Raw genomic sequence first — 27462 nt, forward strand, 5'->3', positions numbered from 1 at the left:
AAAACATCATAATTGATGTTACAGAACTTCGAAGAAGTAAGAGAGCAAGAACTGCTAAAGAGTATGGACCTGAATATGTGGTCAATACATTAGAAGAGGATCCATCAAATCTCAAAGAAGCTTTGTCTTCCTTGGATGCAGACTTATGGCAAGAAGCCATAAATGATGAAATGGATTCTCTACTGTCTAACGAAACTTGGCACTTGACTGAACTGCCTCCATGCTGCAAACCAATAGGTTGTAAATGGATTTTGAAAAAGAAACTGAAACCTGATGGAACTGTTGATAAATACAAGCACGCCTTGTAGCCAAAGGTTTCAGACAAAGAGAAAATATAGATTTTTTCGATACCTACTCACCAGTTACTCGAATCACATCCATAAGGGTACTAATTTCTTTGGCTGCTGTTTATAACTTGATAGTACACCAAATGGATGTGAAAACTGCCTTTTTGAATGGTGAGTTGGAAGAAGAAATCTATATGGAACAACCTGAAGGTTTTGTAGTCCATGGACAGGAAAGCAAAGTCTGTAAGTTAGACAAATCTCTGTATGGTCTAAAACAAGCCCCTAAGCAATGGCATGAAAAGTTTGACAACTTAATGATTACGAATGAGTTCAAAGTGAATGAAAGTGACAAATGTATCTACTACAAGTATGATAAAAACATTTGCAAATGTAAAAACAAGTCATGAAGTGGTAGAACATGCTATGAGAGAAAGAATATAGAAAGCATGATCCTGCAGCGAAAGAAGGATGAGGTAATAGTAACTCTTAATGAGATCTATACTCTATGTTGAGTGGGGTACACAGCTACAGGAGTACCCTTGATAGACTCACCTATACGAATGTGGAACTTAGGCCGGTCCTATGGAATTTTGAGGCAGAATTCCTAGAGCATTCGTTAAAACCGGGATACACGTGCAGGGCCTTAAAACGCACGGGCTTTTAGAATACACCTATGAAAAGGTTTGTGTGTGGATTCTATGTCTGAGATAGAGTTCAATGCTGTAAGCAACTCTTGTTAAATCAGAATACCTTCCACTATGCAAAGGTTCAAGTTGTTGGCGACACCTTTGTATATTAGCAAATCTTATGGAAACGTTTTACGTTATTTCTCGAAACCATTTTGAAGTCAAGTGGGGGATTGTTGGAACACTAGTTAAAGTCTAGTGAGAAAATTGGAAAGAAAGAAAAACACTATGAGAAACTAGTGTGTGGGTATGTGACTTAAAAATGTCCCACATTGGAGAGTCACCCCAACTAGTAAGTGTTTATATAAGGGTGGGGTGACCTCCAAGGGTGTGCCCTTGGGGTACCCATTTTTGTGAACGGGTGAACGCTTACAAAATATATATATCACGCGCGACGACGACGTCGCTGTCCGTCCGACCGGCCGGGCTTGGGCTTGGGTCGTGGGTCAGAAAATTGATATATTTTTTTTGTCTCTTGAAAATGTTAAATTAATTAATTAATTTTTCATTATACGAAAGCGTTACACGTAACAAATTGATGTGTTACATTCCGACCCGATCCAAGAAACTTCCGGATATTTCCAATTAAGAAAACGCGTTTGCTTTGCTTAAGGATTAAGCAAACTTAATCCCCAAGTAATTCTCACGAACTCTGCCTATAAAAGGAGAGCTCGTCCCACTCATTCTTCACACCAAAATCTCACAGTTGATGCTTCCTGTGCGGTTTTCTCTCTTCTCCCTTCGATTTTAACAAATCGTTCTTCTTCTTCTACTCCTTTCTGTCCCATCGGTTTCGAATAGAGCGGTTACGTACCGTATCGAGTGGCTTCGATCAAACGATTGAACCATACTTTGAGGTGTAATTCTCGAGCGACTATATAATGTGCAGTATATACTCGTAACAGTGATCTGGGCTGTTTTATCCTGGAGACGGCGTGGTTGATAGTCTACCTTGCACAAACTAGGGTAGTGCCGCGAAACGTCTTAAAGAAAGCGACCTGGTCGTGACTCACCCAATAATTTCGTTCGGTATAATTTTTAAATCGAAAAACAACAGAAATCATATAGTAATCATTTGATAGCAGTAAAATTTTAATTCCATTCAGCACATTTTCAATTATGCTTCTAATTCTATTTATTAGAAATACAACTTTGTTTATAAATCCTTGTTATTATTTGAATCTTGATATTTTAGGACAATAATGATATCTTTATTTTAACCTTTTATTCAATTTGTGGTTTTTTTTCAACTTAAGATACAAAGTGTGTTTGAGTCATTAGTGAAATGGTTATGATGAGTTTTTAATTTAAATACGGATGTTTTGTGAGAGAAGTGTAGTGATTTTTAATTAAAGAAATGTAATGAATAATTAGATGTAATTGTTAATGATAAGAGTTAGTAAATAATAAGAAATTGATTATTAGTAATTCATTATTGATGATGATAATATTGTAAATTGTATTGCTCTTAGTCGTGAAACTTTCGCTAGGTGATGTTTCGCTATAAACAGTATTTTCTGATGTAGATTATGATAATTTGTTGATATTTATGTATATGCATTCATACAAGTAAGATATTTTAGATGTTTCATAATAGAATTAAATTATAAAGTGTTCACCAAAAAAAAAAAAAGAATTAAATTATAAAGTTGATGAAGCTTGGGGGAGACATTGGTAGGTTGGTCTATTGTAAAATAGGGGCACCTCGGTGACATTATCGTTGAATACTAAGTCACATGCAAAGATTCTTCAATTTGCAGCTAAGTGGATCCACATTGTGAAGTATTTGATGATTTGGATGCATGTATATTATTGTATGAAGGGAAATCGTGAATAAAAGAAATTACTCCCTCAATTTTAAAATGAGTGTCGTTTTAGGTATTTACACACATATTAAGAAATGCAATGATTAACAGAAAGAGAATAGTTATTTTACCAAATTATCGTTATTAACTATTGGTTAGTTTCAAAAGTAATACTTTGGAAGTAGTGTGCTGAGTATTAATTGTAGGGTACAATTGAAAAGAAAAAGTTATTACTGCATTGGAAACTGAAAGTGACATTCATTTTGAAACAAATTTTTTTGACTAAAGCGACACTCATTTTGAAACGGAGAGAGTAATAAACATAGCGGAATGAAATTTCCCTTAGCCGAACCATTATGAATGTGGATCAAAAGGGTATGGTTTATGAAAGTAACCTTTTGCTTCAACACAAACTTCTACTTGTAGAATCAATTGCGAGCTCTTTACCTTATGGTGAAACGCAATACCACTGAAGTACATTGTATCTAACGGTGTACCTCATTTTCACTTAAACATTGTATATTGCATTTCTCAAATTAGTGTTAGTGAGTCATAAGATCACACCATTGAATCTTAAATAAGTCCAACCTTTTTGTTTAACCTCTCATATATATGTCCTTATATGTGTGGTCACGTAGGTTCTCGTAACATTGGCGATAATATTGAATGATACATTTAATTTTTTAAACAATGAGCAATATATAATAACACATCACTGCTAACCAAGTGACGAGAATGTCATCTGTATAATTTCCATTTGCCTTCATGTCTATATTGAATACAAGTCATAGAATGTGTCACTTTGCTAGTTCAATATTGGGCTCATAGATATTTCTCTAGTTATATGGAATGGATAAATATCATCTATATCACTCATGTCCCTCAACATGATTTGATAGATGTCCATAAATTGATTTTATAATCATCTTGTTACGGACAACATTTCAACATAAACAAAGCACTTGACTCCACATCTAAGGATCATAGTGGCTTCAGGTTGAAGGATGGCATACACCATTGTTGCTATGAGAATACAATATGACAATTTACATAACTCATTATATAGTATTCTCATGGTAGGTCAGCTCAGTATGAGTAAATATTCTTCCTAATATTTATTCATATTTGGAGACTTGATATCTCATATCCATGACCCGTGAAATATGTTCATCAGCCTACATAATAATCCATATGCATATTAGGACACTCATCTCTCTCTCTCTCACTCTCTCTCTCTCTCTCTCTCTCTCTCTCTCTCTCTCTCTCTCTCTCTCTCTCTCTCTCTCTCTCTCTCTTCTCGCACTTAGTAGTTTTACAAACGGGCAGCCCTATCGGCGTCTACCTTACCCAGGGTTCAAGAGAATGGTTCCACTAGGCTACGACTTATTTCCTTCAAGCAGACACTTGTTTTCTTAATTATTAACTAGTTACCTCCTAGGATCAGCAGATTTTACTCAATATTAGTAATGCCACCTCCTAAGTACTTACTACTAGGGTCAACTTGTTTTCTGTATCTTTCGCTAGTTATAACTAATTACTTCCTAGACAGATAGATATTAGTATCAAGATATAAGCATCATGATAGTAATATCAATATTGGGCCTTGTCACAACCTAAGTATCTAATCTAAGGTTGCGTTACTACAGAAATAAACTAAATTCCTAATAAGACTTAATAGCGAACAAAAGATAAATAAAATATAAACGACATTAAATTAAATAAATATCAAACAAAAATAAATAGAGGTTCATATTAGAACTCAAACCTAAAAAGAATTACTTACACATGGTAACTAAAAACAAATTACTAAAGATAAAAACATACCCTAGAAACTAGAAAATCAAGGAGAAGATGGATACTCCTCCAAAGCTCTAGAATTGCCTTCCTCTTGAACTGCTCAAGTTCTCAATAAGAAATTCTGAATGAGGAAGATTGGTATTTATAGTGAGAGATTCTAACTGGGTTTGGTGTAAAAATGCGGGTTTTACCCACAAAAAGCAGGAAAAGACGCTTGTGCCCCGCGCATTTTGGATCCTCAGGGGGAATGGCGCATGCGAGTGTAGCCAAAACCATTCCCTAGGTGCATGGATATGCCCTAGGAGCATGGATATTCCCTAGGCGCATGGCTATGTCGTAGGCACATGGCACAGCTGTTCGGGCCCAGTTTCTCCGATTTTACGTCGTTTTAGGTGTTCCTCTTCAAATAACTTGCCTTTTGGACCTGGGAACAGAATTCGTCCCATTGTAACGTTTCATGAGGCATCTTTAATCTTCATTATTGGTCTTCCCAAAGTCTTCACAAATCTTCGGATGTTCTTGATTTGCCGATTTGCATGATTTCTTCTTGAATTACTTCAAAACCCCCTAAAATTGCTATGTTTCGAGAAAACTATAATTACAGACTCAAATATAGAAAACATTACAAAAGTCCTGAAATCATAGACAATTGTTATAATACTATTCCTTTTTTCTGCTAAAACCTACTAAAAAAGACTGAAAAACATGCTAAAAATAATGTAAGATGACCTGTCATCAACAACATATCTAATCACATCTAAGAAAACATTCAGAGCAATGAAAGCATGATATTAACCATACAAAAACACAAAAATAGTGTGCAAAACCAAAATGTCAAAATCATATCACCTAACCCAAAAATATCTCTCATTATGTACCATGCACATGTGATTTACATAATATATCAAATAGTTTGATCATGAATAAGCTAAAAATTTGAAAATTCACTATCATAATTTCAAATAGGGAATAAAGTAACATATTTTGGAAGTAGTTGAAACATGAATGTGCAATGATCATGTTGCTCAACATAGAGAATATACTTCTATGATTAAATTATGTTAAAAGAACAAATTGAAAAATTAGCATGTAATGATCATGCAGCTCAATATCACAAACAGTGAGGAGGGAAAATATTTTATAATGCAATTAAATAAATCAAATCAAATGTACAAATTAAGAAGAAAAAGGAGAAAACCATAAAGTACCTGCAAAACACACTTATTTATCTCTATATTGTTCAATCTATTTTTGTTCATAAGAAGAATGATATTATGAATAATCCCCGTGAGCTTAGCTCAGTTGGTAAGGATATTACATATTATATGTAGAGGCCGGGTTCGAACTCCAGACATCTCACTTCTCCACATTTAATTGTGTGAGCTCTAACCACTAGGCTACTTGAAAAAAAAATGATACTATGAATATCAAGGGTGTGAATGAGAATATAATGTGTTTAGAGGTGTGTTTCTTCTCATAAAACGGAAGGGTGAAGATGGACTTTCTTTTGATTTTTCTCATTGGTTACAAAGTCAATGAGCCGAAAAAACTGAGAAAAACAAATAAATGCATTCAATTATAGACAATCAAGATGTAAATGAAAAAAAGAAATCAATATGTAACGAAAAAAATGGAGATCATAAGAGTGGGAGGGCAAAATTGGAATGAAATGGCAAAATTGAAAAGACATGTTCAAAAAAGGGAGATCGTAATTGCATGACTATCTTCCCATTATATATAATAATAGATAGATATATTTCGTGTGAATATAATATCTATCATACGTGTTCAACCAAAAACTTAGTTTAAATTTTTTGGCACAATATCTCTTATTGTAAAATGGTAACAAATAATAAATATCTCAATGTTTTATTTTATTTAACACTCATCGAATATTTGACAGAAAAAAAAAGAGTGACTCCCAACTCAGTTGGTACCCAACTATAATCTTTTTTCAAATGCTCATAAATATATTATTAAAAAAAGGGAAAAAAAATACATAAAAAAAACTGGGGGACATAAACCTAACCAGTTTATCCACAAAATATAGGTTTACCCAAACGAGTGATATGAAAATTAAAAACAACATACATAGATTATAACAGCCTCTTAAGTATAGGTCTAGACCGCGGTGAATGGACCAACCGTCAACACGGAGCAAATCCACGTACCATCCTCTCCCAACAAAGCACATCAAGATAAACGCTCTTTCGAGCCCCAAAGTACATACCAAATAAGACCCTCTTTCTGACGCGGGGAGGAATACTAAAGGCTTTAGCCCAGATTCGCAATCACCATCCAGAAACACCTAGATCAACACAATAGTGTGTCCCTTCTGACCGTAGGTTGGGAATCCGAACTGAAGCTTGCCGCAGGAGAAGAAAACGTCTAATCTGATCGAAGGGCGAGGAAAGTAACGGCCGACGGCGCTAGCGTTGGGGCTGATTTGACTAATTGTTTATATGATTGTGAAACAATAATAAAAAATATATTTTATAATAAAAAAAGTCAAATATGATCTTTTTTGGTAACAGATACATGAGATTTACCAAAAAAAGCAAAAAAGAAAATAATACCCAAGTTTTACTAAAAATAAATGATTTCTTTTTTATACACGAGCTTTAAACGCTCAAACTTTAGTAGATTCTACATTTAGTCTAATATCAGAAAGAGAGAGAATACAAGATAACTATAAGAGAGTGACAACTTCTGAAGCAAAAAACATGTCAGGGAATCAAAATGAAATAAGTCGTCGTCATCGTTGTGGATCTCAATCACCATCAAGTAAACTTCTAAACTTCCCCATTTCATCTTATTTTATCTAGCTAATTCAATTTCGTTCAAGTTCAACATTTGTGTAGTCATTTTTGTCAATACATATTCCTCTTTTCATTTTTTTTTACTAACCAGTTTATCTCAATATTTTTTATGGTTCTTGCATATCAAGTTTTAGCGAATCAGTGATAACTTACCCACTCTTTTTTCTCAGCGCATCTTAGAGAGAAACCGGTTGATTAACTCTTAATATTTTTTTTCCCAATTTATTAGAATTTTAAAAGCAGATTCTTCTTTTTCTGACCAAGAAAGTAAATTATTAATAAAATCATGTATGAATTTAATCATCAACTTTAGATCATGTGTTGTTAGATCTGAGCCATGGTAGCTAGCAGAAGAAAAGGGTTGCAACCATACGATCGGACTTGATAAACTTAGGTCAAAGGGTGAAAACCCTAAAACCAAGTAATAAAGCCAACCAACCCTAATTTTATAGAGATAAGGTCCAGTTTCTCTCTAAATTTTCTCTTTGTTCTTCTTCATTTATCAAAATTGGGGTTGATTTTTCGTTATATTTTGGCCCAAAATCACCCATGTGTATCTTTCCCATCATTTAATCTAAATAAGTTATATATATATATATATATATATATATATATATATATATATATATGTTTTTCTTTTGTGTTTTTTCGTGATTTCGTTATCTCAGTGCAATAATGTTTTATTCAGCATCTTGGTGTGATGATGTTTTTTTTATCTCTTGTCTTGGTGTGGTGTTTGTTTGGTTCAGATTGTAGATCTGAACTTTGATCAATCATAGATTCGGTCAATGGCTAGATTGTCAACGTTCAAGATCCGAAAGAATGAGTATTCCAATCACTTTGATTTTTGTTACATTATTTTTACGTATTTTTTGCTTTATGTTATTATTAACTTGAATGTTTTGAGTTTGTTTGTAAATTTATCTTTTTTTGTGGTGTTCAATTTATGTTTGTTTTTTTTGGTGCTAACCCTTTTCCAGAGGAAATGGGTCATTGTAATCCACACATTGGCGGTGAGGTAAATAAAGCTTAGCCAAAAATTGTTTCACCTAAAAATTGAATTTATATTTATGATATACCTTATCAATTTAAAATATTTTTTATTAAAAAAGATACCTTTAATTTGTTTGACTTCTAATTCATACTAGCTTTTATGTGATGGCATTTATCTCTTCTCCTTTACTTTCAAAGACTATCCTTTGGTGAATGAAATGAAATATTTTTAATAATTGTTTTTAATAATTCTTTTTATACTGATTTGTTCATTTATATGTGACACTATTTCTTTTCTCATACTGGTTGTCTTTTCGCTTTTCTATTATTTATTTATGCTATGATTTTTTTCTTACGTTTTTTAATATATTTTAAATCTCCTTGACCATGCTAGTTTATTCTACTTTATTATCACATTTTTATCTTTGTTGTTGTTGTTGTTGTTATTTGAAGTCCCACATATGATTGTATTTTGTGATACATGATTAAGAAACATATTATGTTTTATGAATTAAACTTATTTTTGCAAACTCCAAGGGTTTGGTCTAATGGTAAAAAAGTTAGAGTTTGAGCCCTTGAAGAGAAGTAAATATAAATATTTTTAGAATTGTTCATTGAGTTCAAAGGTCTTCTCTATCTTGAATTGGAGCATCATCATCTCATCCTAAATTTTCATTACAATTTTTTTTATTTGTCTTGGCTTTTGTTGCTAGTGATAAATTATTCTAATATTGCAGTTTTTAATAATTGAAGGTGTACTAGCTAATATATATTACTACTGACTAAATAATCGAACTTAGTTAATGAGTTTTAGTTAACGACAAATCGTTTGAGAGATTTGGGTTCGAATTTTTGTTAATTAGAATTATTTTTAGTTTAATTTTACTTATCTTGTGGTCGAGGTCTGAATTACCACAACACTTTTGAATGTCTCATTCACCTACTTGCCTACTCCTTAGGAGTTCATACCTCCTCCTTTCTTTGCACTTCCATCTTTCCTTTATACCGCCTTAACAGAATATCTTGATGCATGAAATCATTAGCTCTTATATATATGCAGGCACTGAAATATTACCAGAAATTGGAAATGAGTTATGGGAGGAGATTTCTAAGGGACTAGATGTGGTAGGTTTCTGTGCATTTGGTTTTGTTTGCAAAACATGGAAGCAAATTACTGATAGAACTAAAGAAGATTTCTTAGAATCTCAATCACCACAGGTTTTGCTCAAATCATCAAATGAAATGGACTTATACTATTTGTGTGACATGTCTCGTGGTAAGACTACTATGGTTGAATTGCATAATACTTCTAACAAATCCTTTGTTGGGTGCACTGGAGGATACATGATGTTTGAAAGCAAGAATCATCATGTTAACTTTGTCAACCCTTTGAATAGACATGAAATTCGGTATGCTATAAAGTCATTTCACTTTAGAGGTCAACCTCACCATGATCATATCGTGCTCGTGACATCGTTGTTATCGAAATCTCATGTTCTCTTTGCCCTATCAAATAATAAGCGCGAATATAAGGTCTATCATTCTAGAATAGGGAAATGGTATTATGGGGTGTATGACGTGAATGTTACGGACATAGCAATTTTTCGTAATAAAGTATATCTTGTCACAAGCGAGGCTGATTTCGGGGAGTTAAAGATTAATGTGGTTGATGCTAGCTTTGCTTGGATGCCTGTTCATCCTATCCCAAATGATGATTCAGAAGATCTTAAGTTGATCGTAACAAATGATCAACTTTTTTTGGTTGATTTTGTTCCTGCGAAACATTTGAATATCTACGAGATGGATTTCGATACAATGATGTGGATTAAGATGGGTGATAAAGCATTGTTCTTAGGAGGTAAGGGTCATTGTGCTATGAGAAGACCGGGTAAATGGGGACATCTGAGCAATTGTGTGTATTATCTCGAGACTTTACATGCTAGGTGCTGCATTTATTCGATGGAGGCAAAGCTAATACACACGATTCCATTGGTGGGAAAATCCGGTGATCAAGTTTCTTCACTTGGTTGGTATTGTCCAGATCAGTGCATGAAGGTGAAATATATAGACATGGATTGTGAAGATGAGACAATAGAAGAGAATGCTTAGATTGTTATATTTATGATCTTTTCATTATTTGTATTATTTTTCTTTTGAAGACATTATCGTTGTTATCTACAGACTTGATTTCTGGTTTTTTTATGGGAACAAAAATTATTTAGACATATCAAGTTATTAGATGAGATTTTATGTTTGGTTATGTTGCGTCGATTTTGTATGAATGTCTAGCTATGTTATGCCTATTATATGATTATCGAATGTAGTTTATTAATCGTAGATATTTACATTTGGATCTAACTCATTAAAATTAGGTCGTTAGATGAGAGGTATCACTTTTTAAAAAAGCTTTTCAGATCTTGTCTCTTTTTATTATGGATCTCATCCCATCGTGTTAGCCTAATTTGGCTTGGTGTGTAGATAATACGGTGGATCGGTCAAATTGATAGTCTTTAATACCATCTTAGATTTGTCTATCGAGTCTAATTGATCATTACAAATCTAATTTGTAAGATGATGAGTGTTACTGTTTAGTTACTTTATGTTAAGTGTCCCAATCCTCAATGTAACATACTGAATAAGAATGTGTATTAAAAATGGTAGAGATTAGAAACTTAACATGTTTTTTTTTTTTTTTTTTCAACATGAAAGGATCCACTCCCAAGTTTTTGTATTAGATAATTAAGAAAAACAGTATAGATAAAAATGTTTCTGGTAATGAATAAAACCAAAAGGGTGTGTTTGTTTTAACATTCGATATGAAGCCATTGATGGAAGGATATGGATTTGAAACTAAGGAGATTTAAGATAATGTACTTGTGTCATCCATAACAAATTGTTGAAACGTGTACATTTGAAACCTTTATTATACAGCAATATCCATTTTTATTCATTTTCCATTCTCAAAAGAAATATTCAGAATCTTAACTCGATACATATACCAACATACTTAGGGTCTTCATTAGCCAATAACAGTTTCATATATAAACAGATGAATTTATCTGCTTAAAACTTTGACCAAAATATACTGAATAGTTTATCATTACTGATCATCACAACATAATAAAATTGAATTGGAAGAGAATCTTGTTTCCAGTTTCCAATAAGAACATTCTGACACTCCCTTTTCCCTTTTTTCTTTACTGAAGATAACCAAAAATAAACCCAATCACTTAACAAATGTCTAAAATTCCAGATTATATAAGTGTATGTAGGTCCTGGAGGAGGTAACAAAATACACATGTTTGAGAAGAGGGAGAGACAGTAAAATGCATCTCACATATATGGAACAGCTTTATTTCTACTTCAAACAAAAACAGAACATGCTTCTGTAACTCCAACGAATTTGGCATGACGAGAATTGGCAAAATTATTGCCAACAGTAATCTTTTTATAAATAAAAAACAAAGCTTGAAGGCAGCTAGTTGACAACATCAAGAACCAACTTGCGAGACTTAAGAACAGACCACCGAAGACGACGATAGTATGCGGCTTGAAGTAATGCCAATGAAAGTACAAATATCCATTTAAATCCCATCTGCAAGTAGTAGCAATGTGTAAGAAAATCAGATACGTTTATTTCATTTGATCTGATAGAAGACGAAAATAAAGGAAACAAACCAGTTTTCGCTCTTCCATCTCAGGTTCTGCTGCCCAAGACAAAAATGACACAACATCTTTCCCCATCTGCAACAACAAATAAAAGTATAAAATGTTGTCTCATTCTTCCTAAGTTGATAGATAATTATTAACTATGATAAGATTTATTGAATGAAATCCTCATCAGCTCATAAAAGTACCTGAGCTTCGGTAGCAGGGGTACCATCTTCATATTCAACAGCGCCATCATTAAGCATCTTAGGCATGGCAATGGCTCCACCAGGGAAATAAGGATTGTAATGCAATCCTTCTCTGATCTACATTATTATTAAAAAGATATCCATAAACAAAAGATCAAGAGCAGTATTGTCACACGGATACAAGGACAGAATAGCTATGAACTTGTACTGAATACTGAGACTTGACAAGAATACAAAGTTGAGTAAGTATAATGAAGTTCATCATTTATCGTCAATATCCATATATGTGCATGATTGACAACTGAAGTTACATATATGATATGAGTGCAAAGAAACATTAATATTGTGTGCTGGAATACTGTTTCACCAAGCCATCCACATGAAAGTATTATATTGAAACGTAATTTCATAAATCAAATTACATAGAAAAATTATATTGAAAGAAAATCATCTATGGTATCAAAAGGCTATTATTTGCACGACGCATTAAATATTTTACAAATTGGTGTGCAGGGAAAGGGAAAAAAAATTATCAATCATTGATGTGCTAGTATTAGATTTCAAAGCCACACAACATTTAAAAGAACAATTTTTTGGTTCCATACCACCAACAGGTGGTCAAGCAATTTCCACATGACAACTTCTGAAGAATGCAAGTTACTGTAATGGCTGTATTTAGTCTTAAAAAAAGGTATGAAGAAGAATATACCGAAATACCAGCAGGGGGGTCACGGTAACCGGTTAGGAGAGCAAACACATAGTTCTGACCATTGTGACGAGCCTGAAAACACAAAGGGCAAACATGTTACTTTAATTCATACAATATAAAACCTAAGGAAATTACTAGCAGAAAATTGACATTACTTTGGTAATAAGACTTAGATCAGGAGGATAGGCTCCTCCATTAGCAAACCTAGCAGCTGATTCATTTGCATATGGCTGAGGAAAGCGATCACTGAGTTTACCAGGGCGTGTAAACATCTCACCCTCATCATTGGGGCCATCTTCCACCTCAATCTCAGCTGCCATAGCCTTTACCTCTTCTTCTGTGTAAGCAACACCAACCAAATCACGGTATGATATCAAAGACATGGAATGGCAGGAAGCACAGACTTGTGTATAAACTTGATGACCACGGCGAATCCTGTTCATACAAAATCAGCTAATATATCAAGATCTTAATTTTAGTTTAAACTAACGTTCACATGAAGTTCAGATTAAATATATGATGGAGGTTAATGCAAACCCAGATTACATAAACATCAAATAGAATAAAACAAAGCAATAAAGGAAAATAGAGAGTATTATTTATAGAAATAAAAGGAAAATACAATAGAATGAAGATCTTATTGTCCATAGAGCTAAGCTCCTTAAAGGAACTAATGTTCTCTGCCCCTAACAGACTGCATGATCCCTCTTGATACCTTTCTCTCTCCACTCAACAATAACACAAATTCCTTGCACAATTCATTTCCCACTTTCTCTATTTCTCTTAACATAAACCCTCCACACCATGAACCTATACAATTGATGTGCTAACTGTCGCTTTGAGCCCACCTTCTCATTCAGGCTCCTATCCGAGGTGTAGAGCAAACAAGAAATTATCAATATTATAAATCCTGACCCAGAAGAAAGCCTTAAAATAGGATGAGTCCTATCACAGGATCTATAAATGCAACTATTTCTTTCAGAGATTTACATTCTAGCAAATATCGCAATACATGGTAAATACTACTCGTCAGTCATCAGTATAACAGAACCAAGATTTTAAGTTTTTAACCATGTTAGATCATGTCACCTCAAAACCATGAAAGCATAATAGGAAGACTAGATTCTCCAAGGCTGAAAAAAATTAAAACTAGGGCGATGTGATAAAGAGAGTAAATTAAACATTTACCTATAGTTGACTTTGACAACCACTTATGATCACAAATGCAAGGACTACTTTGAGTGTATGTATGTTTAAGCAAAATAAAAGGAATTGTCCAAAAAAAAACGAAGGAAAAACTCCAGTCAAACTTACGAAGCGTGATCATATGAACTGAGGATTCCCTCGTGAGGCCATGGATAGTGTGGAGATGCGAGGCCATGCTCAGCTTCATCAGCTGATGCTGTTGTTGCAAAACCCAAAAGACCTGAGACACCAGCTCCAATTAAAGCAAGGGCTCTTAAGGAACTGCTGCCAGTAGAGCCGGAACTGTCTTTCTTTGAGACAATGGATGATACAGAAGGACTCTGCAACAATTATACAGCAGTGATTAGAAAAAGACATGATCAGGATCTTCCGAGGGACACATTGTTATAAAATCATCAAAATCTATGACACGAACAATTATGTATTTCCACCATAACAATAAAAAATAATCGTTCCAATATGACAATCAATGGCAATAAGCTTATAATGAAAGATGGCATGCAGTAACCATAATTGGAGCCAAGAACTCAGTTGTAGTACTAAGAGGCAAGAGCTAAATCTAGAATATGAATAAATCCATCTAAAGTTAAACTTGGATACAATGATTACTCTGAAAAGTTTCTATAGTCTGAGTGAAACATGATGCCACCTGAACAGTCAAAAGAATTTACAACAATAGAAAAATCTTGACTACTACAATGATCACACCGATTCCTATTTATAGTATTAAAAATTTCAACGTAATATATAGAATAAATTTAAACTCTAAAGGTGTGTTTGTGAGTTGGTTTTTGGAGTGTTCTAGAGTAACATGATTTGGAGGGCTAAGTCTATATTTGATATATATTTGATATTTAAAAAAAATAAAAATAATGATTACTCTGAAAAGTTTCTATAGTCTGAGTGAAACATGATGCCACCTGAACAGTCAAAAGATTTTACAACAATAGAAAAATCTTGACTACTACAATGATCACACCGATTCCTATTTATAGTATTAAAAATTTCAATGTAATATATAGAATAAATTTAAACTCTAAAGGTGTGTTAGCGAGTTGGTTTTTGGAGTGTTCTAGAGTAACATGATTTGGAGGGCTAAGTCTATATTTGATATATATTTGATATTTAAAAAAAAAAATAAAAAATTACAAGAACATGATACAAGAGAATATAATATCATGTTGTTCTTTTAATTTCTTTTAAAATATCAAATACATATTGAAATATAGACTTAGCCTTCCAAAGCATCCCCCTCCAAAATCCAGCTCCCAATTACCTAATTTTTTTCAGTCAGGGATGCAAATCATAAGGTATTGCTACGGCATCAGGTGATGTGGATCGCATGGTCTGAGAATTACATCCTTGATAACGACCATTTGAGAGTAAATTAAGACAAGAAAACCACATGCCAAAGAAAAAAGTGGTGGACAGATAGAAACCAAAACAAAACAATTTGGTTTTTCTCATAGAACCAATCCCATTAAATGATAGAACCTAATGGCATCAAATGACTAGCTTAGTCCACCTAACAGAATTAAGCTTGATCATAGTTGGTACTGCATATCACTTTATAGCATTTGCTTGAGTTTTTCCTTTCATTTTCAAATTTATTTTTTATTATATATCATCAAATGAACTTCTCTCAACTACAAACATATTAGTGTCAACTAAACTCTTGCGTGTTTAAATACTTTTCAATACACAATAATAAACTAGTAATGCAAGGGAGTCTATTATATCTATGACTGTTAGAGGGGAACCTGGAAACTTTTTTGCAAAATTTAGTTGTAATGATTTGACGATATAGCATATCATTTTCCAAAGTATTGTGACATTAATCCAACAGTTTAACTGATAAATTGGAATATACAATATTGCTTCAACAAGCATTGTAAGACAAGGTGAATCATGAATGAACATCTATATGAAACATCTTCCAGAAAAGACAACTTCTGATTTCCCTCGCATATGTATAACAAAACCATTATCCCCCATCCCTCAAAGTCTAGCCTAAGTGTCTCAATTTTAAATCCCATAAGATAAGGTCAGAAACATAAATACCCTCACAAGTATAAAAGTATCATGAATAGAGGATCAAGTTCTTACCAGAGAATGAGATTGGAGTTTCCTCCTCAATAATTGTTGAAAAACACCTCCAGCCATCTCTGTTCAGACTGAGGATTGTTCATACAAAAAAGACTAAGGATAAGTACAAAAATACATCTGACACAATTTCACGACAAAGATCAAGAAATAATGCACAAGGACAATGATATAGACAGCATCACAAAATGAGTGTATGTGGTGATCGAAAAAATTATTAACTTTATTTACAATGAAAAGCCACGAAAAATGAACCCTAAAACGAAAATTGCCAGAACAAACATAGCGTATTTCAAATTTCATATCGTGGAGTTTAATGAGATGATCTATCAAGAAAAACCATGTTAAACACTCGATAAATAGGTGTATAGTCTGTCTAATTCATGACGTAACAAATCTTGACAAGAAGAATGTGGAAAAGATAGACAATACAAAAGGACATACACACATAAAGACAATCAACACATGACACATAATCTTATAACATGAGACATCATGAAAACTGAAGAAATTTCATTCTTATATTCTTGTACAACAAAAAACACCAATCACATAATCTTATAACATGAGACATCATGAAAACTGAAGATATTTCATTATTATATATTCTTGTACAACAAAAAACACCAATGGTACCCCCAACACGTTAAACGGTATCTTTTATCAGCAAGGCAATTGCAAACAGTGCATCGTTTATTAGACTAAAATACATGATATGTCCCTTGCTTTTTAGTTTCAGTTCGGCTCCTTGACTTCTAGAAGTTTCAATTGGGGCCCTTGTATAACTTCAGTTTGGTCCCTTAACTTTAAAAGTTTCAATTGATCCCTTATCATATATTTTTTGTTTCGAAATGATTTCTTATTTTGTGAAAGTGTACCAATTTGGTCCATTTCTAACAAGATTTAAACAAAAAGGACCATATTAAAACCAAAACTAAATATCAGAGACCAATTAAAACTTCTAAAATTACATACATCCCAAACTTAAACTAAAAAATAAATGACGTAATAAAACATATTTAAGCCAAACTATTACTTCGTTACATATCTCTTTTTTTTTTTTTTTTTTATTCTCTCTGTAGGCAATCACCACCTGAACGCACACACAACTATGAGATCTCGAATTCGAACCCATGTGAAGGTGTTCAACATAACAACATCGACACTCATTATTAAACTAGATATAAACTAAATAATTAAAATCAACACACATCCTAAATCCAAAATAAATATCATGCACACATTATTAAACTAGCTATCAAATTATAACGTAAAGGTCCAATCCAAAATCTAAACTCCAAAACAAAACAAAAAAACTCTATCACTAAATTTCACTCCAAATCTCAAACAACACAATGCCAATACAAAAAAAAAAAAAAAAAAACTATATTTTCAAATCATTCATATTTCATAAACTAGCTTAACAAATACACTAATTTACTGACAAATCCATCTCGCCAATGAATAAAATTACAACTAATAAAACACTAATTAAAATCACTATATATGAAAATAAACATTTCAATTCAGCAGTTAGTAGAAAAGTGTTGATTTTTAGTACCAAATACGCAGCTATGCAAAATTAGGGTAAAATCAGTGAAATAATCAGAAATTAAAATTGCAAATCGATAAATGACTATGAGAAATGAAAAAATTGGAGCTCAAAAGTAGTGCATAGATCCAAATCAAAGTGATAGCTAGAGAGAGAAAGAGGCTTACTAATTGGAAGCGCGACTGGGAAGAGAGAGGATCGAATCCGGAGAGAGAAGCTGCAGAGAGAGAGAGAGAAGTTGGTGATTGAAGAAGAGTCAATTGGGACTTGGGAGGTGTTTGGGAACGAAAAAGGCTTAACGCTTCTTGCGTTGTAGCCACTAGAATCGACTATGGGCTTTTGGGTCTTATTCGTGAAGATGAAATGAAAGCCCAAACACTAATCTTACTTTACACAACCCCTGTGAATCTATTAAATCACGAATCGTTCGGAAGAACTCAAATTAGATTTTTGTGCAGAAATTTTCTATCGAACTTTACATATCTTTTAATCAAACTTAGAATTCCTAAAATCCTTTTTTATTAAAAACCAGTTGATTAACATAAAAAAAATATTACAAATACATTTCTAGTATGAAATAACAAATACAGATGGGTTAATGCAATTTTAACTATTAACTTGTTTAGAAGTAGCTAACTATGACTTATGCCTTTTTTTTTTATATAGTTTTCCTTAGGCCTCAAGATGTGTAGGACCAACCCTAAAGGATGACTACAATTGGGATGTCATTTAGAGGAATCAAAAAGAATTTGTTACGCATGAAGTTATTTCTCTTTAATTAATAAAAATGTTGTATCTTGTTTGAAAGAATATACCAACAAAATTTAAAATGGGTCAATAAGATTTCAACTATTTAAATTAAGGTTTAACTGGACACCCCCCTTAATTAATTTATGTGTTTTTTTAACCCATGACTTCTAAAACTTTCACTTTGGTCCTTCAAATATGTCTTCTTATTAGGTAATCAAGTGTGAGTGATTATGTCCCACATCGACTATGAATGGAGGAAACAAATGATATATAAGAGTGGGAACCCATAAACCCATTGCCTTAAGGTTTTGGGTAAGAGTGTGGTGTTCAAGTCTCTTTTGGTCTTGGACGTTTGACTCATTGCCGCTTCCGGGGCACCCCGGACTCCCCAATAGTGGTATCAGAGCCGTGGTTAGGCTTGGTGGGGAGCGGAAGCGGGATCCGTTAGGCTTGGTGGGGAGCGGGAGCGGGATCCTAGTGTGGAACAGGCTATTGCCTTAAGGTTTTTTGGGTAAGAGTGTGGTGTTCAAGTCTCTTATGGTCTTAGACGTTTAGCCCATTGCCGCTCCTGGGGGCTCCCCGGACTCCCCAACACTAGAGAGTCAATTTGATCCCTTTATGTAAACTTTAACCTCAAATGTTTAAGATAGACCAACATTATGTATGTCCACCAAAGACCTTATTAATTTTGTATGTTTAAGATAGACCAACATTATGTATGTCCACCAAAGACCTTATTAATTTTGTTAATTATAATCCTTTGATCTTTTCTCATAAAAAAGATTGTCATATCATGGAGGTCCATTATATCGTACGATGTACCATCAACAACTAATTTTTTCACCCATTTCTTCTTCTTCTTCCTCCTCATTTTCATCGTAAACTTTCGTTATAAAAAGCAGAAAACCAAAAAACATAAATTAAACATTCAAACTCTTTAATCAAGGCCTTAATCAACAACACCACCAAAAAACTATAGAACTTATGAGTCAGGTTCAATTTAGTGTAGTAGAGCTTTAAAAATGAGAGACTCATGTATCTTCTATTTCATCCTTTACCAATCAATGTACTCTTTATCTCTCCTTTTTGTACGAACCATCCCCTTTGATTTTCGGATTGTAACAATTGTGTGTAGGCACGACATGTGAAGTGGTCTGTCGAGTTTTAATATGCTCTATTGTCTGTCTTATGCATACTATGAAGCAAAGGTTTCCATCCATTCTTAAGTAGCAACATTTTTTGAAATTGTAAATATTAATGTAGTTACCTTTTTATGGGATTAATGTAGTTAATTTAATTTAAATAGTTTTTATTGAAGAAATTTTAATTTAAATAGTTGAGAACAAATTAATCCATTTTAAATTCAATCGGTTCATTTTTTTTCCTTTCTAATAGTTGCGTCTTTTAGAACAAGAGACTTTTATTAATTAAAGAAAAATAACTTGTCACGTAACAAAAAATGTTTAACTTCTCAAAATAACTACGCAATCATACTCATTTTCATGGTTGGTCCAACACATCTTGACGTAAATTAAAATAAAAATGAGTTTCGAGTACACAATTACATATATGAAATTTGTTGTTCTCAAATTAAAATTTGCTAAAAATACACATGAAAATGACTTAAATAACCCTAACAGTAGCTAACTACCGTTCATTCTTTTCGCAGCGGCGGTTAATTGTCGTTCCAAATATACAGACATATATATAATCCAACGACACTAAAATTCTCAACCTTACATGTAAGGCTTCTGATCCATTCTAGAATATTTATATATGTATTTTTTTTTTTTTAGAATGGATTTTCATGACAATAACTTGGAGGTAGTAATAGTTGGATCAGAAACTATCTAAGGTTGGATTTTCATGATTGAAGGTAGCAATAGTTGGATTTTCATGCTCCACAACAATTAAGTGCCGTTGGATTTTTTTATTTTTATATATGTATGTTTGGAACGGCAGTTAATTGTTGTCGCAAAAAGAGCGAATGATAGTTATCTATTCTTGGAAAGAAAAAAAAAGTAATGCAAAATGTAAAGGTAACATAACATAATAAAAAAGATAATTATAAGGGAAGAGTGGAATAAAGCTAATGCAATACTAGGGTAAAGAGTCAAGAATGAAACAAAAATGAGGCTATTGGTAACATAACCTAATGTGGAGTTTGATTATAGAAAGGAAGATGGTGAATTTGTTTGAAGAGGTGAGAGTTTTCTCCATCTCTAATTATTTTCTCTCTGCATGTTTCCTCTCTATCTATATGCTACTATGTTATTTTAGTATAATGAAATGATGGTCCTATTTATACTCAATATTAGGTTAAATTCTATGTGAGATGAGGAAGAAGCCAAATGAGAAATTGCTTAAGGTGGCATTGGCTCGTGGTGTTTGTTGATATTTTTGCAGAGTAGAGAGGAGCACAATAATGGAAAAAGTGTAAAAGTGGATGAGAAAGATTAAATTGGATGATTTTGAATATGGAAATAAACAAATAACTGTTTAGTTTGTGTATTGTCCTCTTTTTTTCTTTGGCATGTGCTACTGTATTGACTAACACAAACGTACCTGGTCAAGAAAGAACATTACCATTTACCATTGAACTTGTCTTTGGTGCTACGGTTATAAAAATTGATTTTAATTGAATTGATCATGTAAAATTAATTCTTAGTAAAGCAGAGTTAAAGTTAATGCCGTTTATGTTAAGATACATTATTGTAAAAGTGAGTTGAACAATGTATAAAAAGATCCAATTTTTAATTTCAAGTTCTTTCTTTTTAATAATGGAGACAAAATCAATTATAATCACTATAATCAATTTTGACTTATGCATAAATGAATCAACATACATTAAACATCTACTTTTATGAAGGTAAAAAAAATTACCAAAGATAAAGAGAGCGAGTTTAGTTTTGTGATGAATACAAAATTGTTGACTTTTATTGCAAATATGCAAAACTAGGCAAACACAACAAAATAAATCAAAATTGAAATTGAAAATTAGGGGTGTAACGGTTCGGGTTGGATTGATTTTCAGTCAAAAAAATGTCCGAACCGATGAAACCTTCATCGGTTTGGATTGGTTCGGTTTTCACTGTTTTTCAAAAAAGAAACCGAACCAAACTAATCGGTTTGGGTTGGTTCGGTTGATCGGTTTATTTAAAAGTACAATTAAAAAAAATTCATATTCTCACAAAATATTTTATAGAACTTTGTATAATTGTATTTCATATTTTGTTTTTTCATGTTCACTATTTTTCAAACAACTTTTTATAACTAACCTTACTCAATATTTCATACATATGATCCAAGATTCATTCATCCATCATTCATCAAAAACAACTTCATCAAACTCAAATATTTCAATCATTCATGATCCATACATGCATCATTCATCAGCAAAGACAAAAATTCCAAAAAGAACATGCTAAAATTAAAACATAGTCAAAATAACAAATCCATGCAAACTGAAATTAAAGGAGTGTGGTTGACAACTAGGGTTTCTTTTTAGTGAATGGATTATAAAGTATTTTATGTTTAATTTTGGGTCTGACCAATAACCATAAGTTTGTGTGAGCTAGGATAATATTAGTAAAATAAGGAGTGTGGCTATCATCGGATTGATTCATCGGTTTCACGGATCTCGAAATGAAAAACCATGAACCAAACCAAACTAGATCGGTTTCGATTGGTTCGGATCGGTTTCAAACCGAACCAAACAAGGTCGGATATTTTTTCGGTTTGGTTCGATTTGGATTTTCGGTTTCGTTGGTTTTGTCCGAACCACTTACACCCCTATTGAAAATAGATAAACAAATATATGAAATGAAAAATTTAGAGGTAAACAATGGTGAATAGACCCAATTCAAAGTTGTAACAAAAAAAAAAGATTGAGTTAAAGTAGAAAGACACTTACAAATAGGGGTGGGTAAAAATCCAAAAATCCAAACCGAATTGCTAAACCAAACCGAACAAAAAAACCGAACCATTACTAACATTTTTGGAACTGAACTGAAATAGTTTGAGTCGGTTCAATTCATGTTTACAAGTTTGGTTTGAAATAGTTGCTTCAATTTAAAAAGTTCTAAAATTCAATTTCGTTTGTTTTTTTCTCTTTCAATGCTACTAATAATAACAATTTGGTTAAAAAAAATTATTCGATTCAGAATAATCAATTTCAATTTTAAAAAAAAAATATTAGTCTTGGTTCGATTTTGAACCATAAAACCGAACCATTATAACATTTCAGTTCGGTTCAAAATTCAAATCTTTCGACTCGGTTCGGTTAAATTTCCATTTCGAACGGAACCATTGTTAAGATGGAGCTTTTTAGGACCCAAAAGACTTAACATTTTCAAAATTGTTCTTTAAACATCTAACAATTGTACACAAACACATCAAATTATCCAAAATGGACAATTACCTATTGTTCGGGGAGCTTTTTAAATTGGTAATGGTTTAACCAATTTAAAAAGTGTTGAACAACAATAACTATCATTTTACAGCGAACAATAATTAATTGTCGTTCAATAGATGCTTTTGAGCAATTGTTAGATGCGTAACAATGATTGCTTTAACATTTCGACTGTTCTAGCCATGAGAATTGTTATGTGCTTTTGAACCTTAATGATTTAGCAACTACTTTTTGCCCCACCCTTGTTATCAAAAAGCATTTTATATTTTTAATAAATCATCAACTTATTTCTTAAACTTCCTTCAAAAAAAAAAACTTATTTCTTAAACTATAACTCTTTTCAAGTTAGTTCTATGTAAAATATTGAATAAATTATCAATTTAGTCTTTAAACTATAACCATCTTCTAATTTAGTTCATAATATCTTAATAGATAAAGTGGTGCGTCTTATATTGTTTAAGGACTAAATCGGAAAGAAAGTGAGTTTAAAGACTAGTAAAAATAAAATATGAGATCTTTAAAATGAAATTCTAGGGAGTAGTAAATAAACTTTATTCATATCCATTTTAAAATTATTTTTTCATTCCAGATATTCGATCTCTTTGATCTTCAATTTTTTTATACTTTAATTAGTCTTATATCAATACATGTCCAAACCACCTCAAATCAGAATCAACAATCTTTTCTAACGCTTTCATTTGTAAACATATATTTTTCTGAGTTACAAAAGTGCAAACAGACATTAAATATTGTGTCTTGATTTATGTTTATACCTAGAAATGACAACTTAATGAGAAAATGATATACAAAGAAAATTATGAATTATGTTGGTGATAAGACTAAGATCAGGAGGATAGACTCCTCCATTAGCAAATCTAGAAGCTGACTCATTTGCATATGACTGAGGAAAGTGATCATTGAGTTTACCGGGGAGTGTAAACATCTTACCCTCGTTATTACGGCAACCAATCTCGGACATTGCATTTACCTCCACTTCTGTCTAAGCAACCCGATCCAAATCACGGTATGATATCAAAGACATAGAATGACAGAAAACATACACTTGAGTAAAACTTGTTAACTTAATTAGTATTAATATTCATATAGTAATTATACAAAATTCAGTTTGAAACCGATGGTAGCTAGAGCAGTAAGAGCAAAATACAAATTCATCGTGTTATGAATCCTGGATTTCTGGCATAGAAAAAGGCCTTAAAACAAAGAGGAAATACTTCTATTGAACAATTCCTTTCAAAAAATCACATTATAAAAAAATTCATGATTCTTTTAAGATAAAACAATGCACGATAAATATTATTGATCACTTTATAACCCATATTAGAGAAAAATTCAACCATGAAAGAAAGAAGAAGAAGAAGAAGAAGAAGATGAACTCAAAGATGAAATTTATGATTTATTGTAACAAAATTGTACATGAGAAGAGCTTATATCCACTTGATTAGTGTCATCTCATACTTAATTGTTATAACTAACTACATGTAAGTTAAATGAAACTGAAATTACAAATGAAATTAAGTTATCTAGAAGGTGACGTGTACTGCAAGCTAAGTAAACTTGTGCGCCAACCGATAATGTTAGCAGAGGATGACTACCACGAAACATGATCATATATATGAACAGAGGATGCCCTCGCACAGACATTGATAGCTTGGAGCAAAACCCAGTTAATGCCAGGGTTCTTGAGGATCTGCTGCTCGTGGAACCAGCACCATCATTCTTCATGATAATCGATGACATAGATGAAGGATTCTGCATGCAGCATATCAGAACCCATTAGCAAAACACCATTAGATTGTTTCATGGCAGGAAAATTGTTATAAACTAGTCAAAATTGTATGACATGAGCATGTACATTTCCTCCATATGATTCTTCATAATGGTCTTTCCCTATATCAAACAATGACCCTAAGCCAGTAACAGAAGATAGCTCCCATTATTTGGACTTGGAGCCGTAAATGACGGGGAGATTGAGCATCATTTCGAGTCAGAGAATTGTATTTAAAATTTTACATTTGATTTAATTTGCTCAACCGATAATGTGAGAAGTTTATAGTATCAATTAGAGTATGATTTGGAGTCAGAGAATCGCATTTACAATTTTACATTGGATTTAATTTTATCAACCTTGTAAATTGGTAATGCAAGAAGTTTATGGTTTTAATGAACCGTAGGAAGCCACCTGAACTATTAAAATATTTTCGCTACAATGACGATGCACTTTCTCATTATTTACCATTGGTTTAAAAACTTTTGCAATGACATATGGATGAAATAATCTCCTAATATAACTTTGAATTTAGTAGTTCTCCAATAGTGTTGCAAAAATTTGAATTCGAAAGATCCCTTAACGTATAATTTGCAACGCCAAGCCACAGTCTGATGACAGATTGTAAAGACACACATGCATGTAGCAAATAATGAAGTTTCAACAAGCAGATAAGTATGTAAGACAATACTACCTCTTTTGCAAACCAACATCCGCATTGAAGCCAACATCATCAACCCGTTATGCATGAGCAACAGAAGACCATAAGAGGTTGCAGTGAGAAAATTGAATCAAATGGAACATAGTTCGATTAAAATGAAGAAAGGCATGATGATAGGACTTTAAATTAGGTTCCCAAAAAAAAGGACTTTAAATTAGGTAGAAGATTGATATACCATTATTATTAATATCAGTCGTCAATTTGCATCAATTGCAAACATACTTATGTTCAACACTAGCCTTCCCTATAGTTGCAAAATGTAAAAGATTCAAATAATATCAAAACCAATATCAAGACTGGCTAAAAACAATTATGCTCTTTTAGCATGATCAGATTTAGCTTATCTTTTCAACGCGTAACTGTCCAATTCAAACTACTATACATTGAGTATCCAACCTGATTTCCAATAATTCATACTAACATAGGACTTGCAAGTTTGCACATACAGAAGCCAAGTGGCAAACAAACAAAGACAAGTAGTGCAATAATTATAATCAATATCATAGGTTTTGATTAGTAATATAGCTAATTTTAACGTTAAACACAATGTCAACAGGGATGGTATGGACGTGCCAAGCCAACTCATGCAACTGCGGTTTGACCATGTTGCATGGTTGAATCTGTCATGATACCCCATTTAGGATTCTATAGGCATCAAGACGTTGACTAAGGTCTAAATTGCTTTGTATCTGAGATTGTATATTGATTCGTGTTATTAAAGTGTCAATTGAAATTTGCTATGGTCAATCCAAATTCAGGAAAAAACAATCCGAGCAAGCCTTAATGGAAATATTGAGAGCTCGCAGATTTAAAATGGGATAATAATTTGTGAGCTCGCACTATTTCCATAATGTTCTGACGGATTCTTCATTAAAATCTGGACGAAATATATAGCGAAACAATATGATTGCCACTATAATAACATCAATTCCAAACATCATTCTACATAAACTCTTACCTTCATAACTTATAGCATGAGTGATTGTTAGGGGTCCCAGAATAAGTAGATAAGTGTTCCATTATAGCTTGTTGAAAAAAAAAAAGTAGATAAAAGTGTTTAATGTGCTACTTAAGCCATGAGACTCTCCCAACCTAAAATTGATATAATTAACTTAAAATGAATATTTAGTTTCAAGCAAGGGATAGGAAAGTAAACACGGTGATCAAAATGTAAGTGCAGATCAAAGTTATTTGAAATTTACATTATGCATAGTTAATATGAAAAACCAAAACCACATTTATAAAGTAATAATGATAATTAGAAATGAGAATATAAAAGATATGGTTCAGGATTAGAAATGCATCAAATTTCCTAATAATAGGGTTCAACATTGAACATATTTTGACTAGGCTATGGTGGCTAATGGTACCTGCAAAGAGAAACAAATTTTTGGAGTTTGATTCAAGAAAAGAAGATGGTGAATTTGTTTGAAGATTTGATTTCCCTTTCTCTCACACTTTGCTCTGTGATTTTTTCTATAATTGATTTTGTAGTCCTATTTATACTAAAAATATTTGGTTGAAGTGTTTGTGGGATGAGGAGGAAATCAAATGAGAAATGCCGTGTGGCTGTAGAGTAGAGCTCATAAAGGAAAAAGGAGAAAAAGTAAATGTGAAAGATTAAATTCGATGATGCTCATCATGGTGGAAAGAGTCCCACATCGGTTAGGAGTTGGACTGACAATTTGTTTATAAGTGGGGGCAATCCTCACCTCACAAGCCGGTTTTGTGGGGTTGTGTTAGGCCCAACCACGATTTCTAAGATGGTACGTCAGGTTTCCATTATCGGGCCACCCGTCATTTATGTATATCAAAGACATAGATCAGAGACATAGAATGACAGAACTTGTACACTTATAATCTTTTTTTTTTTTTTTTATGTATATCAAAGACATAGAACATAGAATGACAGAACTTGTACACTTGAGTATAATCTTTTTTTTTTTTTTTGAAGGAACTTGAGTATAATCTTGGTGACCA

At 32.7% G+C, this 27462-nt stretch overlaps 2 protein-coding genes across 2 annotated transcripts; one reads left to right on the forward strand and one right to left on the reverse strand.

Annotated features, from left to right (window-relative positions):
- Nucleotides 1-481: 481 nt before the first annotated feature.
- Nucleotides 482-10496, forward strand: LOC146913333 (uncharacterized). The gene is made up of 2 exons (XM_085720912.1): nt 482-530; nt 9448-10496. The coding sequence occupies exons 1-2, from the start codon at nt 482-484 to the stop codon at nt 10494-10496; spliced, it is 1098 nt and encodes a 365-aa protein (XP_085577038.1).
- A 910-nt stretch (nt 10497-11406) lies between these two features.
- Nucleotides 11407-18083, reverse strand: LOC146913334 (cytochrome c1-2, heme protein, mitochondrial). The gene is made up of 8 exons (XM_085716527.1): nt 17982-18083; nt 16266-16333; nt 14268-14479; nt 13109-13388; nt 12954-13025; nt 12245-12361; nt 12066-12131; nt 11407-11982 (listed from the first exon to the last, which is right to left on the reverse strand). Exons 2-8 carry the CDS (start codon nt 16320-16322, stop codon nt 11866-11868), a joined length of 921 nt encoding a protein of 306 aa, XP_085572653.1. The 5' UTR covers nt 16323-16333; nt 17982-18083; the 3' UTR covers nt 11407-11865.
- Nucleotides 18084-27462: the final 9379 nt, after the last annotated feature.

The sequence above is a fragment of the Medicago sativa genome, chromosome 6 (genome assembly GCF_051527215.1).
Source record: "Medicago sativa cultivar Bolivia chromosome 6, Bolivia_mono, whole genome shotgun sequence".
Taxonomy (NCBI): domain Eukaryota; kingdom Viridiplantae; phylum Streptophyta; class Magnoliopsida; order Fabales; family Fabaceae; genus Medicago; species Medicago sativa.